Source organism: Chiloscyllium plagiosum, chromosome 5, assembly GCF_004010195.1.
Source record: "Chiloscyllium plagiosum isolate BGI_BamShark_2017 chromosome 5, ASM401019v2, whole genome shotgun sequence".
Classification (NCBI taxonomy): domain Eukaryota; kingdom Metazoa; phylum Chordata; class Chondrichthyes; order Orectolobiformes; family Hemiscylliidae; genus Chiloscyllium; species Chiloscyllium plagiosum.
In genome coordinates this window covers 13,484,192-13,501,197 of record NC_057714.1, presented here as the reverse complement: position 1 = coordinate 13,501,197, position 17,006 = coordinate 13,484,192, and the positions used below count along the sequence as shown (strand labels likewise).

The window sequence follows — 17,006 nt, the reverse complement described above, 5'->3', positions numbered from 1 at the left end:
ATCCAGAACCTCAACCTGAGCTACAAATCTTCTCAAAACTCGCCAACTCCCCAAAAGCACAAACAACCTGCCTCAAAGAGCCTTGGTCATAGCCCTGTTGGGTACTGTTTTATTAGTGAATACTATTATTACTGCGAACAAGATTTAAATTGGTTATAATTAACTTTAATCCCCAAGGTAGTTTGTTGCTCGTACAGGAATCATTTTTCATAGGACTTTGTGCCCGGTAAGGTACAAATGCTGTCTAAGGTCAGATTTTATTTCCAAGCTCAAAAGAAGGGATTTATGTGATCGATGGTAATAAAACCTGGCGATGTGATGGCTTTAGTCGATTTTTTGCTGGATCGTTTCACATCTCATATGATTTAAAACAGCTGTTCCCATTTGTGATCTAAGCAAATAAATGAGATTTAATTGGAACTGTTATATAGGAATTTATTATTGTAGAGGAAGGAAAGGATTATGCTTTAATATTTTGTAAAAATAAGAAAAACGACAGATTTCATAATAACTAAGATCGTAAAACATTACTCTCAGCATGATCAAGCACGTCATTGGCTTACTCCCTCATATAGAGAATTGTTCTTTTGATAAGTAATCTGCACAGATAGCTGGAAAATGAATACAGTGCCGAGTACAAAGTTCTCAAATCTTGTCTACCACAACATGTTGTAGAGGCGTACAGCATAGAAACAGACCCTTTGGCCCACTGTGTCTGAACTGATTAACAAACATCAAACAATAATAATCTTATTTACTTGCATGTAATCCATCGCCGACATTTTAAGTACTGATCCAGATGCTTTTGTAAATGTTGCGAGAGTGTCTCCCACCACCACCCTCTTGTGCAACATGTTCTACATATCTACCACCCTCTGGATGGAAAAAAAATCTTTCTCATATCTTCTCTAAATCACTTGCTCCTCATCCAGAGGAAGGGACTGTACCGCTGTGATGCAAGATATTATACCAGAGATTTTTAAAAACTCACAATTTAAACCACGTGCCTTCAGTTCAGTTAACTGAAGAGCCAGGAATCAATTACAGCTAATTATGCTTTCATTCACTGAAGGAAAATAGAGAGATGAATGGAGAGAGGGGGAATAAAACAATGTTTCCTTTGCTTGTTTTGTAGATTGCTTTGGTTTAATTTAAACTGTTCAATTCACCTTTTTAAGGATGTTCTTCAGCTCTTGAAGTGAGATCCTTCTATTGATAAAAAAAAGTGTTCAGATTTCTTGGTGAATATTTTGCCACTTCTTTTTTTGTCAATGCTTGCTGTCGAAAGAGTGAAATCATGTCCCTGTGGAGTGGGGGTCAGGAAGAAGAAAACACTGGTCTGACCTATCCATATCTGTCCATGTAGATGTTGGAAAGGTCACGTCACTGTGGTCAAATTTGAGGCCATTTCACATTCTTTCCAACACAAATTCAAGTGAACCAGGATAGGCTGTATTCTGTTTCTTTTAAAAGGTGCCTCGCATATTTACCAAAGAACAGATTTCCCACAAGGTTCAAGTGTAATGCTACTACATTTTTACTGTGACTAAGGTCAGCAATGCCTTTTGTGTGGGACAGAAGTTGCCAGGATAAGATGACTTGTTGATTAAGTTTATGTACAAGCCAATTCATTCATATTTTAGAAAAGGTCTGGGAAACTCACTTTCTTACAGTGCTCATGACTGAATATGGGAATGGGTTGGACAATTTGGCTACTGCTCCCAAACAAAGCAGTATTGAATGCATGTCAATTAGTGATACAGTTCAAGCTTACAAATAATGTATATTTGGCTGATGTGCATAAATACTGGGCCATTGAAGTAGATTTGCATTGCTACTGAGAAGTAGAGGAGTGGCTAATCAGGTAATTGTCTGTAATTATGAAAAATTATAAACATATTTCCATTAAGCTAGCTACTGGGGAAAAAGCATGAATGATTATAGTGGCCTAGATCTTCCAGTAAGTTGGTAAAATTTGGATAGACTACAGTTGCCTGCAAAGCTTGCACCAACCTGATAAATGCTGTCCATTTCTTCTGGAATCTTCTAATCCTGACTGAATAAGAAACAGGCAACTCAGGTTTTTCCAGGTTTGTCATTTACATAAATGATTTGGATGCGAGCATAAGAGGTACAGTTAGTAAGTTTGCAGATGACACCAAAATTGGAGGTGTAGTGGACAGCGAAGAGGGTTACCTCAGATTCCAACAGGATCTGGACCAGATGGGCCAATGAGCTAAGAAGTGGCAGATGGAGTTTAATTCAGATAAGTGCAAGGTGCTGCATTTTGGGAAAGCAAATCTTAGCAGGACTTATACACTTAATGGTAAGGTCCTAGGGAGTGTTGCAGAACAAAGAGATTTGGAGTGCAGGTTCATAGCTCCTTGAAAGTGGAGTCGCAGGTAGATAGGATATTGAAGAAGGCGATTGGTATGCTTTCTTTTATTGGTCAGAGTATTGAGTACAGGAATTGGGAGGTCATGTAGTGGCTGTACAGGATATTGGTTAGGCCACTGTTGAAATATTGCGTGCAATTCTGGTCTCCTTCCTATCGGAAAGATGTTGTGAAACTTGAAAGGGTTCAGAAAAGATTTACAAGGATGTTGCCAGGGTTGGAGGATTTGAATTATAGGGAGAGGTTGAATAGGCTGGGGCTGCTTTCCCTGGAGCATCGGAGGCTGAGGGGTGACCTTATAGAGGTTTACAAAATTATGAGGGACATGGATAGGGTAAATAGGCAAAGTCTTTTCCCTGGGATCGGGGAGTCCAGTACAATTCCAATTATCTCCTTGCTCTTATACTCTATACCCCGACTGATAAAAGTGTCCCATATGCCTTCTTAACTATCCTATTCAAGTGTTCTGCTGACATGAAGGACCTGTGAATAATGGCTCTAAGATCCCTCTGTTCCTTTAATATGGCCAGTGTCCTCCCATTCCTCAATTTGTTTCTTCTTCCAAAGTGTATTACCTTGCACTTTTCAGGGTTGAGTACCATCTGCCACTGTCTGCCCATCTCACCAACCCATCTATATCTTCCTGTAACTTACAATCATCTTCTTCTCTATTAACAACTCTACCAGTATTGATGTCATCTGCAAATTTGCTTAACATTGCCCCCACATTTTCAATCATGGGATATGAAGAAATGACAGAGACATTCATAACCAAAGATACAAGTTGGTAACCCAGGGAACAGTCTGCCTTTGTAGTAGCTGAGCAAACTATACTTCATCTGTAGAAACATCCTGTTCCCTGGCTGGTATAAATTGCCTGTTTGATGTCTTTGTTTATACCTTTCCTGACCTTGGCCCATCAGATATAAGGATTTTAATCAGATTATCTAATTAGTTTACCCCATGCAGTCATATCTAGCTCTGAGCAGGAGTTGTCTCCATGGATATTCCAACAATGGGAATGATTTCTGTATCTCTAGCAAAGTGAAAGGAAACCAAGCAGCTTGAATTGGCCTGGACCAGCTGCTAAAGGTGAGTTTGAGTTGAATCTCCACCTCGGGACAGTTGCTGACATATATCTTGTATGTGTGTGCCTTAGTTAAAACTGTCCTTGTTGACCAGTAATATCTTCAATCAAAATCCTTTCTTTGTAACTTTATCTTCCACTATCACCAGACAAACTTCCACCACAGAACTTCCTCACAATTTACACCTGACAGTATGACTTTCATAAACAATTGACACTAATAATAGATTCAGTAATTACGTGCATAACTACATAAATAATATGTGTACCCACATCTATTAAAGTTTACTGTACTTTACTGGAGAAACATAGCAACACCTCTACCACAGTCCATTTGCAAACCAATCAGCCCTCTCCTCTAAGGGATCGACATATGTTGGTTCTCTCCTTGAAGTGGTATTCTTGTGAATTGTCCTGATGAGTGCAATATGAAGAGCTTTGATAAAATGTATCTTTTTTTTAAGCAATATTCATTCTAATTTCTTCTGCCTTAGCCTTTAGGTGAAACATTCTCTAATTCCTTATTTTACATACTTGTAGTAGCTCTTACAATCTGGTGCCAATTTTCTCTCATTCTACTTTTTCTTCTTTGATCAGTTTTTTTGGTCACCTTTTACAGATTCTTTTAAAAATACTCCATATCATCTGGCTCCTTACTTGGCAACATTATAAACTTCCTATTTTCAGTCTGAGGCGAGGGTATTGTATTTGAATAAGAGAAATTATGACAGCCGAAAGCACAAATTTGTGGGTGGCACAGTGGCACAGTGGTTAGCACTGCTGCCTCACAGTGCCAGAGACCCGGGTTCAATTCCCGCCTCAGGCGACTGACTGTGTGGAGTTTGCACATTCTTCCCGTGTCTGCGTGGGTTTCCTCCGGGTGCTCCGGTTTCCTCCCACAGTCCAAAGATGTGCAGGTCAGGTGAATTGGCCATGCTAAATTGCTCGTAGTGTTAGGTAAGGGGTAGATGTAGGAGTATGGGTGGGTTGCGCTTCGGCGGGGTGGTGTGGACTTGTTGGGCCGAAGGGCCTGTTTCCACACTGTAATGTAATCTAATCTAAATTGGCTGAGGTGGATTGGGAAAATGCATTAAAAGGTATAGCTGTATAATGGCAATGGATAGTTCTTTCAAGTTCCATTTTATGACATGCAGCAACAACACAATTTTTTAAGGTGACAAAACTCCAAAAAAGTCAGTCAACCATGGCTGGAAGGTCAAAATTGTAAAAGATTAAAAGAGAAGGGCTATAACGTTGGCAGAAATAGCAGTAAATCTGAAGATTGGGAATATTTTAGAATACAGCAAGGGAAGACCAAGAAACTGATAAGGGAAAGAATAGAATGAGAATACAATCTAGCAAAAGCATAAAAGTAGACTGTGAAAGCTTCTGTAGGTGTGTAAAAAGGATATGCATAGTTAAAATGAAATGTGGTCCGTTACAGGTAGAGGGATGGGAATGCTTAATTGATAATAGAGAAATAGCGGAGGGGCTAAATGACTATTTGGTGCCAGTTTTCACTGTGGAAGATACAAATATCTCCCAAAATCTGAGGCCCAAGTTGCAAGTGAGTGTGAGAAATTGAAGGAAAATGCTATTACTAAGACGATTGTTCTGGGGAAATTCATGGGGCTGAACATTGATAAATGCCCATGATTTGATAATCTACACGCCAGAGTTTTAAAGGAGGTTGTTAAGAGATTGCCAATGCATTGGTAATTATCTTCCAAAATTCTATAGATTTTGGAAACTTCCCACGGATTGAAAAGTAGCAAATGTTACTCCACTGCCCAAGAAGAGTGAGAGAGAAAACAGAGAACAACAGACCTATTAGCTTTATGTCACCAGCAATAGTCTCTCTAATTTTCATTGATTGCCAGAATACCTGTACATCGAGAAAGCTTCTAATCAAATTCCCTGTAGGAGATTGGTTAGAAAAAATGAAGCTCACATGATAGGAGGTAATGAAGTGGCTTCAATTAATGTTTGACGAGCAAGAGAACAGAAAGTAGAAATAAATAGACATTCTCAGGTTGGCATACTGTGACTAGTGGGGTACCACAAGGATTCAATACTAAGACCTTAGCTGTTCACAACATTTGTCAATGATTTGGAGTTGGGGGCCAAAATGTAATATTTTCCAAATTTGCAGATGTTACAAAGCCATGCAGGATGCGTGCTGTGAAGAAGATTTGGGCAGGCTTACTGAATAGGTGAGGATGTGTCAAGTGGAACATAATGTAGAAAAATGTGAGGTAATACACTTTGCTGGAGGAAATTCAGATTATTTGTCAAATGACAAGAGGTTGGACAGTGTAGATATACAAAGGGGCCTAGGGGTCCTCGTCAATAAGTCATTGAAAGCCAACAGGTAGATGCAACAAATTATTAGGAAGACTGTTGGAATGTCAGTCTTTATTGCAAGAGGATTTGAGAACAGGAGTAGCAAAGACTTGTTTCACGTGTACAGGAGCTTGGTTAGACTGCACCTAGAATACTGTGTACAGCTTTGGTCTCCTTATCTCAGGGAAAGATATTGCCGAAGAAAGAGTGGAACAGAGGTTCACTGGCCTTATTTCCCAAATGGTGGGATTGTCTAATGGAGAGAGATTGGGAAAATTGGATCTGTATTCTCTAGAGTTTTGAAAAATGAGAGGTGATATCATGGAAACCCACAAAACACTTAAAGGGATAGATGGCGTAGATGCAGGTAAGATGTTTCTCCTGTTTGGAGAATCTAGAACAAGGGGTCAAATTTGAAAATAATGGGGAGGTCACTTAGGTCCCAGAAGAGAATAAAACCTTGCACTCAGAGGGTTGTGAACCTTTGGGGGTTGTCAACCACACAGAGGGCTAAGAAAGCCTCGTCTTTAACTATATTTAAGATAGAGGTTGACAGATTTCTGATTACCGGTGATACACAGGGTTCTGATTCTTGGGCTGCTCATTTCACTATCATTCAGTCTCATTGGCAAAGAGATGTACAATTGCCTCTCCCATTGACTCAGTTCCAAAATACCCAGTTTACCCCCACTGCAGTATTTTCAGTCTGTCCTTTTGGTAAATAAAAGATTTAAAAACTTAAGCTCCTAAGGGAAGGTCGAACCAGTGAACAACGTTGCTAATACCCTGCCACAGTAAATATTTTGGCCAGTACATCTGCAAATGTGTCCTGTGTTCAAGACCTTAATTTCTGATATCCTATTTTCACCACACTTGTCATGTTTTCTGTCACTGTACCCTGACCCCATCATCTCTCCCCCACCACCCTCACCTGAAACTGTTTGATTCTCTGATTCCAACATTTACAGCTATTATTCATCTCACAGTTGGAAGGGAAGAGGAAAGAATATAGATCCTGTCATGTTTCATTGCAATCTACTCTTTTAAACAAGCACAATCTTTGTGAAAAATGTCTATTCCATACAAAATGGCAGAATATGGCAAATAAAATTGAAACATGTTCATTAATTGATTCACTGGTAATGCTATAGTAAGAATGATTTGTGACTTTCCTGTCTACCCTTGCAAAAGATCAGTCTTCTCAGTATTTTTATGTGTGAATGATGTCCTTCATTAAAAAATGTCCAATTCATTTTGAATGTTTTATAAAGTGAACAAACATACTGGCTATGTTAATTTCACAATGGGTACATTCATCGAAAATGTCAAATATAATTTCATCAATTAACATGCTGGGCACAGCATATTACCAAATGGATACGAAACATTTTATACATCTGTTTTCCTGATTAATGCTTTTACTTGAGTGAGAGGTTTGATGCTTTTTGTTTCAGTTCAACAATGTAGAAGTTTGTGATGAAATGCTGCAAGTCTGTATGTATTTACTAATTTCTCTTTCTCCTTGCCTGTGCCTCCCTTATTCAGTTCTGTCAGTAAAGTAGCATCTATTCGGTTTGTCCTGTTTGAAGTGGGAATGAGAACGAGTCAGGCTTTATGGAATCTTAATAATGAATTTGTGGGTGGTGCATGAATTTAGTCAGCCTGCTGTTGTGTCGCCGTTCTCCAGTTGACAAGAAGGATAATCTGTTGGATCTAGTTTAACTTTAACCAAATATTTTTAAGCTTACAATAGCATAAATGAAATATTTAACAATAAGAAAAGTTTCAAGAACAGTTTTGAAAGAATTGTGGTTACTCGATGTTTAATATAATTTAGCTTTTTTTGAATTTGATATGAACAAGGATGGAGCTTATTTATGTTGCTAAATTAGATTCAAATTATTCATACTAGCTCTTTTTTTTCAATGACCTTGCTGTAGATTTTTTAAAATATCGCTGTGTGACATTGAACGGCTTACTGAATTATGCTGTTTGATGTTAAAAAAACTGAAATGGTTTGCCAACACTAAGTGAAATGTTTGTATTGAAAATAATTGAATAACACAAATACATGAATAAGCAATGATTTGCGTCTCAAAACTTAAGCTGTTCAGGTTATTCTGAAATCGAGGTTTTGTAGTCTATCAATTCTGTTTTGTATACTTCTTTTTCCAAACTAATCTCCAGTTATTGGTGGACTGAAGTCTCATTTATGTTCTCTGGTGAAGAAAGTAAGGAAAAAAAGAAACTTATCCATCATCATAAAGGGGTAGAGTGAATCAGTAGTGTGTGCAGTAATGGTAAAATGAAAGCTAAAGTTTTGTCAATGTTTTTTAGTGAGGACATTTCAACTGTTTTGAGCAACTGAGGTTTCTTGATCATATTCTTATTTGAAGTACCTATCCTTCCAACAACATCCTTTATCTGAAGTCCTATCTTCCCTACCAATGATCTCTTCTCAGGCTCCTTACGGCAACAATTTGCATTTGTATTGTTGTGTTAGCACAATTCATTCTGCATTTCCTACTTTGGTACCTATCCTCCAAGAAACTCTTTTTATTATGGAGTCTGTCTTCTACTACCATGATCTGGATTTTCCCCTCATTGTCTTGCATGTACTGTCTGCCCTCATCTTTATTCCCGTCATCCTGTCATCTGTCCTCTCCATCGTTACTTTCCAAGTACTAGCTGGCTTTTCCATATATACTTTGTCTTTGATGCATGAGCATTGGCTGATATCTGTTCTTGAATCCCTGCGTTCCCATTTGCTTTAATAATTTTGGAAAAGAAATCAACATTATAATCACTGTAGGCTGTTGTGAATATCTAGTTCATGATGCCTATGTTTTAGGATGTAACATTTACTTTGAAAGTTAACTCTGCCATTCATATATGCAATTCCAAAATGCTTGGAGGTTACACTGTAAAAGATGAGGCCATGTTGACTTAGGCTGTTAACAGGTAAGTTAGCATAATAGGTGGGTTTATTTGCTTAATGAACTGGAGACGTGATTCCAACTATTTCAGTAAAGCATTCATGTGATTTTGCAGAATAAAGGAAAGTTATGGAATTAAAAGGTAGCTAATCTGCCTTTCAACTTGGCAACAGGGCCATTTGTGTCACATTGCCATGGAGATAGGTGAAGCTTTGTGAGATTTTTTTTTAAATTATTTCCGTGAATTTGATTAGAATATAGACAACAGGCAGAATTGGTTAATGTTTGGAAAGAGACTGGGTTAGCTTTGGGTCTCTTGTTGTTCGTAGCATGTTGAAAGTCAAGAGATAAAACCAGACTTGTAGCTGGAATAGAGCAAATGCTAAATCTGTTGCCTTGGAAGCAGCTTGGGAGCTAATTCTCAGTTTAAGGCATGGTTATCAAAGAGAAAAACAACTGGAAGATTTGTTTATCTGGAAGCATCACGAAGAACTCCTCAGTGAAAGGCAGTAAAACTTATTGTAGTTGGACCTCTGGAAATAATCAGCTTTATTGCAGTTTGGAACTACAGTGGCTATCTAAGTGATAACCAAGGGTATTTTCAATGTTATAAGCCAGTGTGCAGAAGTCACAGTCTCAGAGAAATCCTATACCCTTTTATATAACTGGAGCATTGATGAGAAATCTGAGTTAATTCTGACGACAGTGATGTAGATTACGGACAGTGTGGAAACAGGCCATTTGGTCCAACAAGTCCGAAGAGCAACCAACCCAGTTCCCTACATTTACCCCTAACTAATGCACCTAGTACTACGGGCAATTTAGAATGGCCAATTCACCTGACCTGCACATCTTTGGGCTGTGGGAGGAAACCGGAGCACCCGGAGGAAACCCACGCAGACACTGGGAGAATGTGCAAACTCCACACAGACAGTTATCCGAGACGGGAATTGAACCCGGGTCCCTGGCGCTGTGAGGCAGCAGTGCCGAAGTGAATGAGCTTTAGGGATTAAATCAGATAAGGGAACTCTTGAATGTGGGGAGAATAAAAGGTAGAACTGAGTTTATAGCACAAATGTTTACAAACTATACTGTTATGTTAATAGCATTTTTAAACATTTCTGTCCATAATATTCAATGAAGTTCAAGTTGGTTAAAAGAAATGTATCTTATAGTAATATGCCAACAATTAATTACTGGGTCCCTAAAGTAATCATAACAAAATCATAACAACAAAAAGTACAGTTTTACAAATGAATCATTTTTAAATTATTTTTGTGAAACCAGGAGGTGCATTAATGTTTGATTCCTCAATTGCTCAACCATCATTCTTCTTCAGGACCATAGTGATGGCATCAGTTTTTACATCTCCACTCCGCCAGACGCTCAAAAAGCAAAAGCAGTTCACTGGCAGAACCAGACATGCCTGATCAGCATTCTGTCATAGAATCTTAGAATCTCTACAGTGTGGAAACAGGCCATTTGGCCCAACAAGTCCACACTGACCCTCTGAAGAGTAAACCACTCCCCTACCCTATTACTCTACATTTCCCCTGACTAATGCACCAAACCTTCACACCCCTGAAAACTATGCGCAATTTAACGTGGCCTATTCCCCTAACCTGAACACCTTCGGACTATGGGAGGAAAAGGACCACCCAGAGGAAACCCACGCAGACACAGGGAGAATGTGCAAACTCCACACGGACAGTCGCCCAAGGCTGGAATTGAACAACGGGTCCCGGGCACTGTGAGGCAGTAGTGCTAACCACTGAGTCACTGTGCTGCCCTATCAGATACACCCTTCCATCCTCTCCCATAGTGGAAGCTGACTGTCTCTGACATAATGTTAGGTTAATTAAATTATACCATTCTGTGCACCAATGAGACATTGCTAAAACAAATTTCAAACATAATTTAAAATCTCATTAAGAGCATTGACACTTGGGTGAAATGGATAAAAGTGTGCTTTTGTTCATTGTAGGTCGGATGGCAACAAAAGTAGCATGTTACCGTGATCTTCGTGCTCAGGTAAACCTCTCTTTCTGCAATCCATGGAGTCGACCAGCCACTGGCGTCATCTCTTGCAATGTACAGGCATGCCCTGCAAGGTAAGAGCTCAAAGTACCAAAGTAATTTGCTATATTTCTTTAAGTTATTTCTGTCTTTTCTTTCAAAGCAATTCAAAGAAGATAGTGCATCCTGAAATTTTTAAGTCGTAAGTTGCAATGAAGCCTCTGGCAAATTGCCTCAATGATATTCCTACATTTCAGTGTCTGCTGCGTGTAATTGAGTTGTATGATGACAGTAGGTATTACAGAATGTGACATTTCTATGATTAAAGTTGTGAGCTTTACTAATAATTAGTGAATGACATTGGATAAATCTCACTGCTAAAATATGCTTTTGAAATATTAATACTAATAGTGTTGTTGACTTATCAAACAGAGTGAGAAGAATTCTGACATGAAAGATTGGAATGTAAAAATGTTTAACTTTACAGGAACTACATGAATGAACTTGGATGTCATGTCGTGTCATAACTTTACGTTAGCATTTGGAATATTGGATGGGGTAGGCATGGAAGTATCATTGAAATACATGAATCACAGTTACAAATTAATGTCCATGATTTGGAGATGCCGGTGTTGGACCGGGGTGTACAAAGTTAAAAATCACACAACACCAGGTTATAGTCCAACAGGTTTAACTGGAAGCACACTAGCTTTTGGAGCGTCGCTCCTTCATCAGGTGATATCAAATTTTAAATGGAGCAATTTTGATATCACCTGATGAAGGAGCGACGCTCCAAAAGCTAGTGTGCTTCCAGTTAAACCTGTTGGACGAGAACCTGGTGTTGTGTGATTTTTAAAATTAATGTTCAGCACACAGCGAGTAGGTTATATGTTGTAATTCCTCTCATCTTCCCCATGGTCGAGTAGTAATTTAAATTATTTTCTAAATATTTAAGACATTATAAATAATGCAAGTATACATTGTACAGATACATTAGATTAATGTCACAAATGCAACCTAAAAATTATGTTTAACGAATGAGCAATGTTAACATTTTGGATTATAAAATAAGTTGATGTGTCATACAGAAAAAAATGAAGAGTAGGTCATTACATAGATTAATCTTCCATACTCAATAAATTGGTACTATCAGTAACTATCAGTAACTAACATAAAGAATTCAGATGTGTTCATACTACCAACAGTTAGTGAATAATCGCAGTATATTTTCTTCTTTCTCCAATACAGATTTCCACTGTTCAAGTTAATCGTTAAAATTTCAAAATGGGCAGTTAATTTTAAATGGAGCAATTTTGATAAAATATTGTGTCCTTCTATAGTCAGAACTGTTAAAAACAAAAGTGCTTCGAAATATGATAACTTTGCTTCATTTTCAAAGACATACTTGTGTCTGTACAGGGCATGTTTTTGATAATCTCACAAAAAGGTTTTGCTAATGATTTGTAATTTTTGTACCAGTCACTACTGATTTTTGTCATAGGGTTATACAGCATGGAAGATGACCCTTAGGTTCATGTGATCCTCACAGACCATATATTCTAAACTGATTTAGTCCCCTCTGCTGCCATTTAACCCATAATCCCTCTAAACCCTTCCTATTCATATACCCATCCAAATGCATTTTAAATGTTGTAAAACCTCTGCCAGCTCATTCCATACACGTTACCACCCTCTGTGTGAAAAAAGTTGCCTCTCAGGTCCCTTTGAAATCTTTCCCCTCTCACCTTAAACCTATGCCCTCTAGTTTTGGACTCCCCAACACTTGGAAAAAGACCTTGGCTATTCACCCTATGATTTTATAAATCTCTATAAGGTCAACCTTCAGCCTCTGACTTTCCAGGGAAAAAACCCCTGCCCCTAAAATTGGAGATGTAGTGGACAGCAAAGAAGGTTCCCTCAGACTACAATGGGATCTTGATCAGATTGGCCAATGGGCTGAGGAGGGGCCGGTGGAGTTTGATTTAGATAAATGTGAGGTGCTGCTTTCTGGAAAGGCATATCAAGACCAGACAGATGCACTTAATGGTAAGGTCCTGGGGAGTGTTGCTGAACAAAGAGACCTTGTGGTGCAGGTTCATAGGATTTTTGGTAAAATGCTCTCCATAATCCTTTTTTTACTAATGGCAAAACTTTCACCACCCTCTGTTTGAAAAAAGTTGCCTCTCAGGTCCCTTTGAAATCTTTCCCCTCTCACCTTAATCCGATGCCCTCTAGTTTTGGACTCCCCAACACTTGGAAAAAGACCTTGGCTATTCACCCTATGATTTTATAAATCTCTATAAGGTCAACCTTCAGCCTCTGACTTTCCAGGGAAAAAACCCCAGCCCCTAAAATTGGAGATGCAGTGGACAGCAAAGAAGGTTACCTCAGACTACAATGGGATCTTGATCAGGTTGGCCAATGGGCTGAGGAGTGGCCGATGGAGTTTGATTTAGATAAATGTGAGGTGCTGCTTTCTGGAAAGGCATATCAAGACCGGACAGATGCACTTAATGGTAAGGTCCTGGGGAGTGTTGCTGAATAAAGAGAGCTTGGGGTGCAGGTTCATAGGATTTTTGGTAAAATGCTCTCCATAATCCTTTTTTTACTAATGGCAAAACTTTCAGCCAATCTGTGTACAACTTCCTAATAAGAGAAGTGATTCTTACAGTTTTGAAACTCAGCCAGGCATCTTTCCTGGTCTTAGCTGCCAAAATAACCCATTGCAACTGAAATGGAGCTTATTGCTACTGGCCAAACCAGCTCATTTGTTTCTAAGGCCATGAGGTAATAGAAACAGAATTAGGCCATTCAGCCCATTGAGTCTGCTCCACCATTCAATCATGGCTGATATGTTTCTCAACTCCATTCTCATGATTTCTCCCTCTAACCTTTTGATTCCTTTACCAATCAAGAACCTATCTAATTCTGTCTAAAATACATTCAATAACTGACCTCCACAGTCTTCCACAGCAATGAGTTCCACAGATTAACCACCCTCTGGCTGAAGAAATTCCTCCTCATTTCAGTTCTAAAGGGTCAGCTCTTCATTCTGAGGCCGTGTCCTCCAGTCCTAATCTCTCCTCATAATGGAAACATCTTCTCCATATCCACTCTAGCCAGGTCTCTCAGGGAGCTGTAAGTTTCAATGAGATCCCCCTTCATTCTTTTAAATTCCATTGGGTACAGATTTGCAGTCCTCAACCACTCCTCATATGACAAGCTTTCATCGCAGGAGTCATTCTTGTGAATCTCCCTCCAATGCCAACACACCCTTCCTTAGATATGAGGCCTGAAACCCCGTTATTCCAAATGCAGTCTGACTCGAACCTTCCATAGCTTCAGCAGTACATCTCTGCTTTTGAATTCTAGCCCTCTTGAAATGAAATTAATCATTGCATTTGCCTTCCTAACTGCCAACGCAACCTGCATGTTAACCTTAATCCTGAACAAGGCCTCATAAGTCCCTTTGTGCACCAGATTTCAGAAGCCCTCCTCCATTGTGAAAATAGTCAACACTTTTATTTTCTCAACAAACAGCGTAACCTCACACCTTCACACATTGTATTCCATCTGCTACTACTTTGCTCATTTTCCTGGCCTCTCCAAGCCCTTCTGCAAGAATCGTGCTTCCTTAGCACAACCTGTCCATTTTTGTGTCATCTGCAAACTTAGCAACAATGCCCCCCAGTTCCTTCGCCCATTTTGTTAATGTATAACGTGAATAGTTGTGTCCCAACACTGACCCTAAGTTACACCAGACGGCCTGACAATTAAAGCTCTCCAGGAACAGATGATTTTTTTTACCCTCAGTGGAAATTGCAAACCAAGCTTTTTATTTAAATTCAAATCGAAGTTTTTGCAAGGTTTGTGAAGGTTTTGTAGCTCAGGTTGAGGTATATCGAATCGAATCGAAGTATATGTTTCAATCACTTCAGATCATGACACTAGAGTTCCTAAGCATTTGAGTGCATAATAGCACTTTTCTGATTGGTGGAAGAATTTTCAAATGCCTCTGAACACTGATGCAATGCTGATCCATGTACTGAGCAGCATAGCTTTGCAGAACAGAGCCCTTTGATCAATTGCTGCAGTAACTTAACAAAATAGCAGTTGTAATAATAAAATTAAAAATTGTCAAACCATTTAAGATAACAGTTGCCAGAATGTTCCCAAGTTTCCAGTAGTCTTCCCTAAGGTTGTTGAGCTCCCAAACAAGGCCAATGTTTGGCCGCCTTCCAATCCATGCAACCTGGTATTGTCAATGGTGATTCCAACATTGTGTTTGGACCTCTTCCTGAACCTCTTTGTATCTCTGAGAAGATTGCGTAGGACTATTTTTATACTGTGCTCTGAATAAAACAAAGTTTTTGTGACACAAAAACAGAAATGATCGGAGAAACTCAGCAGGTCTGGCAGAATCTGTGGGGAGAAAGCAAAGTTAACATTTCAGGTTCAGTGATCCTTTCTCAGAACAGGGTCTTGGTGATTTCTGACCCCATTCCCAAATCTAGGAGGATATGAAAATCTGTTTCTAGTTCACTTGATGGGTTACAGTTGCTTTACTTCAAATTTACTAATAAATTGCTTGAAATAGTGTTCAAAAGGCCAAAGAATAAATGTGAAGGTGGTTCAGGGTAAAGGAGAGAATGACTTTTAGCCAGTGGCCACACCTTATGCATGTTGAATAAATGATAAGTGAATGACAAGTCTGCAACATTGCTGGTGGAGACATGTAGAGTCAGAGAGATGTATAGCATGGAAACAGACCCTTCAGTCCAACCCGTCCATGCCGACCAGATATCCGAACCCAATCTAGTGCCACCTGCCAGCACCTGGCCCATATCCCTCCAAACCCTTCCTATTCATATACCCATCCAAATGCCTCTTAAATGTTGCAATTGTACCAACCTCCACCACTTTCTCTGGCAGCTCATTCCATACACGTACCACCCTTTGTGTGAAAAAGTTGCCCCTTAGGTCTCTTTCCCCTCTCACCCTAAACCTATGCCCTCTAGTTCTGGACTCCCCATCCCAAGGAAAATACTTTGTTTATTTATGCTATCCATGCCCCTCGTGATTTTATAAACTTCTATAAGGTCACCCCTCAGCCTCCGACGCTCTAGGGAGAACAGCCCCAGCCTACTCAACCTCTCCCTATAGCTCAAATCCTCCAACCCTGGCACCAATCTTGTCAATCTTTTCTGAACCCTTTCAGGTTTCACAACATCTTTCCAATAGGAGGGAGGTCAGAACTGCACGCAATATTCCAAAAGTGGCCTAACCAATGTCCTTTACAACCACAACATGGTCTCCCAAATCCTATATTCAATGCACTGACCAATAAAGGAAAGCATGTCAAAAAGTCCTGCTAAGATTTGCTTTCCCAAAATGCAGCACCTCACATTTATCTGAATTAAACTCCATCTGCCACTTCTCAGCCCATTGGCCCATCTGATCAAGATCCCGTTATAATCTGAGGGAACCTTCTTCACTGTCCACTACACCTCCAATTTTGGTGTCATCTGCAAACGTATAAACCATACCTCTTATGCTCACATCAAAATCATTTATATAAATGACGAAAAGTAGAGGACCCAGCACCAATCCTTGTGGCACGCCACTGGTCACAGGCTTGTTGGAAATAACTTTGCTGCTATTTTATTTTCAATGTTGCTGAGTTGGCTGAGCAGAATGAAGTGGAACAATCTCATGGGAGATGAGCTGAACTGAGTTACTACTTTTTCAAACTGGTTATTTTCAGAAGTTTGGACTAGGAGAAAATGGTTCATCAATCAGAGCACTTTAGCATGAGCTATGGTTGTATTTTTGTTAACCCCATTTGCCAAGCAAAAACTGAGCAGGTGGGCAGTTAAAAGCAAATTGATTTCTTCGCCATCTACATGAAACTTGCACCTCAACGTCTTTGCAAATTAGGGTGCTGTTTCACCATTCGCATGTCATTTGTAAGCACAAGTCTACAGCAGCTCCTCACGCATAATGGTTCCTTGAGGAAGTTCTATAATTTGTGCAGCCAGGGGAAGGAGGTCTTCTACTCCAATTCCAAAAGGAATTGTGGCCTCCCAGCCAGACATGCGCAACATTCCCCTTCTCTCCTGCAGGACACTGCCATAACCTTTTCTGTTTCCATCCTGTTTCAGCTGTGGCCTCGGGATTGCTTTTGAATTGAAAGATATTAAACCATAATTCTGATAATTTGTTAATAATT

At 39.4% G+C, this 17,006-nt stretch overlaps 1 protein-coding gene across 1 annotated transcript in view; it reads left to right on the top strand.

Moving 5' to 3' along the window:
• LOC122550229 (A disintegrin and metalloproteinase with thrombospondin motifs 16) overlaps positions 1-17,006 on the top strand; it is a 229,647-nt gene that overhangs the window by 170,972 nt on the left and 41,669 nt on the right. The window contains exon 17 of the mRNA XM_043690988.1: positions 10,746-10,872. Within this exon, the coding sequence (XP_043546923.1) occupies positions 10,746-10,872 (127 nt within the window). The remainder of the gene's footprint in view (positions 1-10,745; positions 10,873-17,006) is intronic.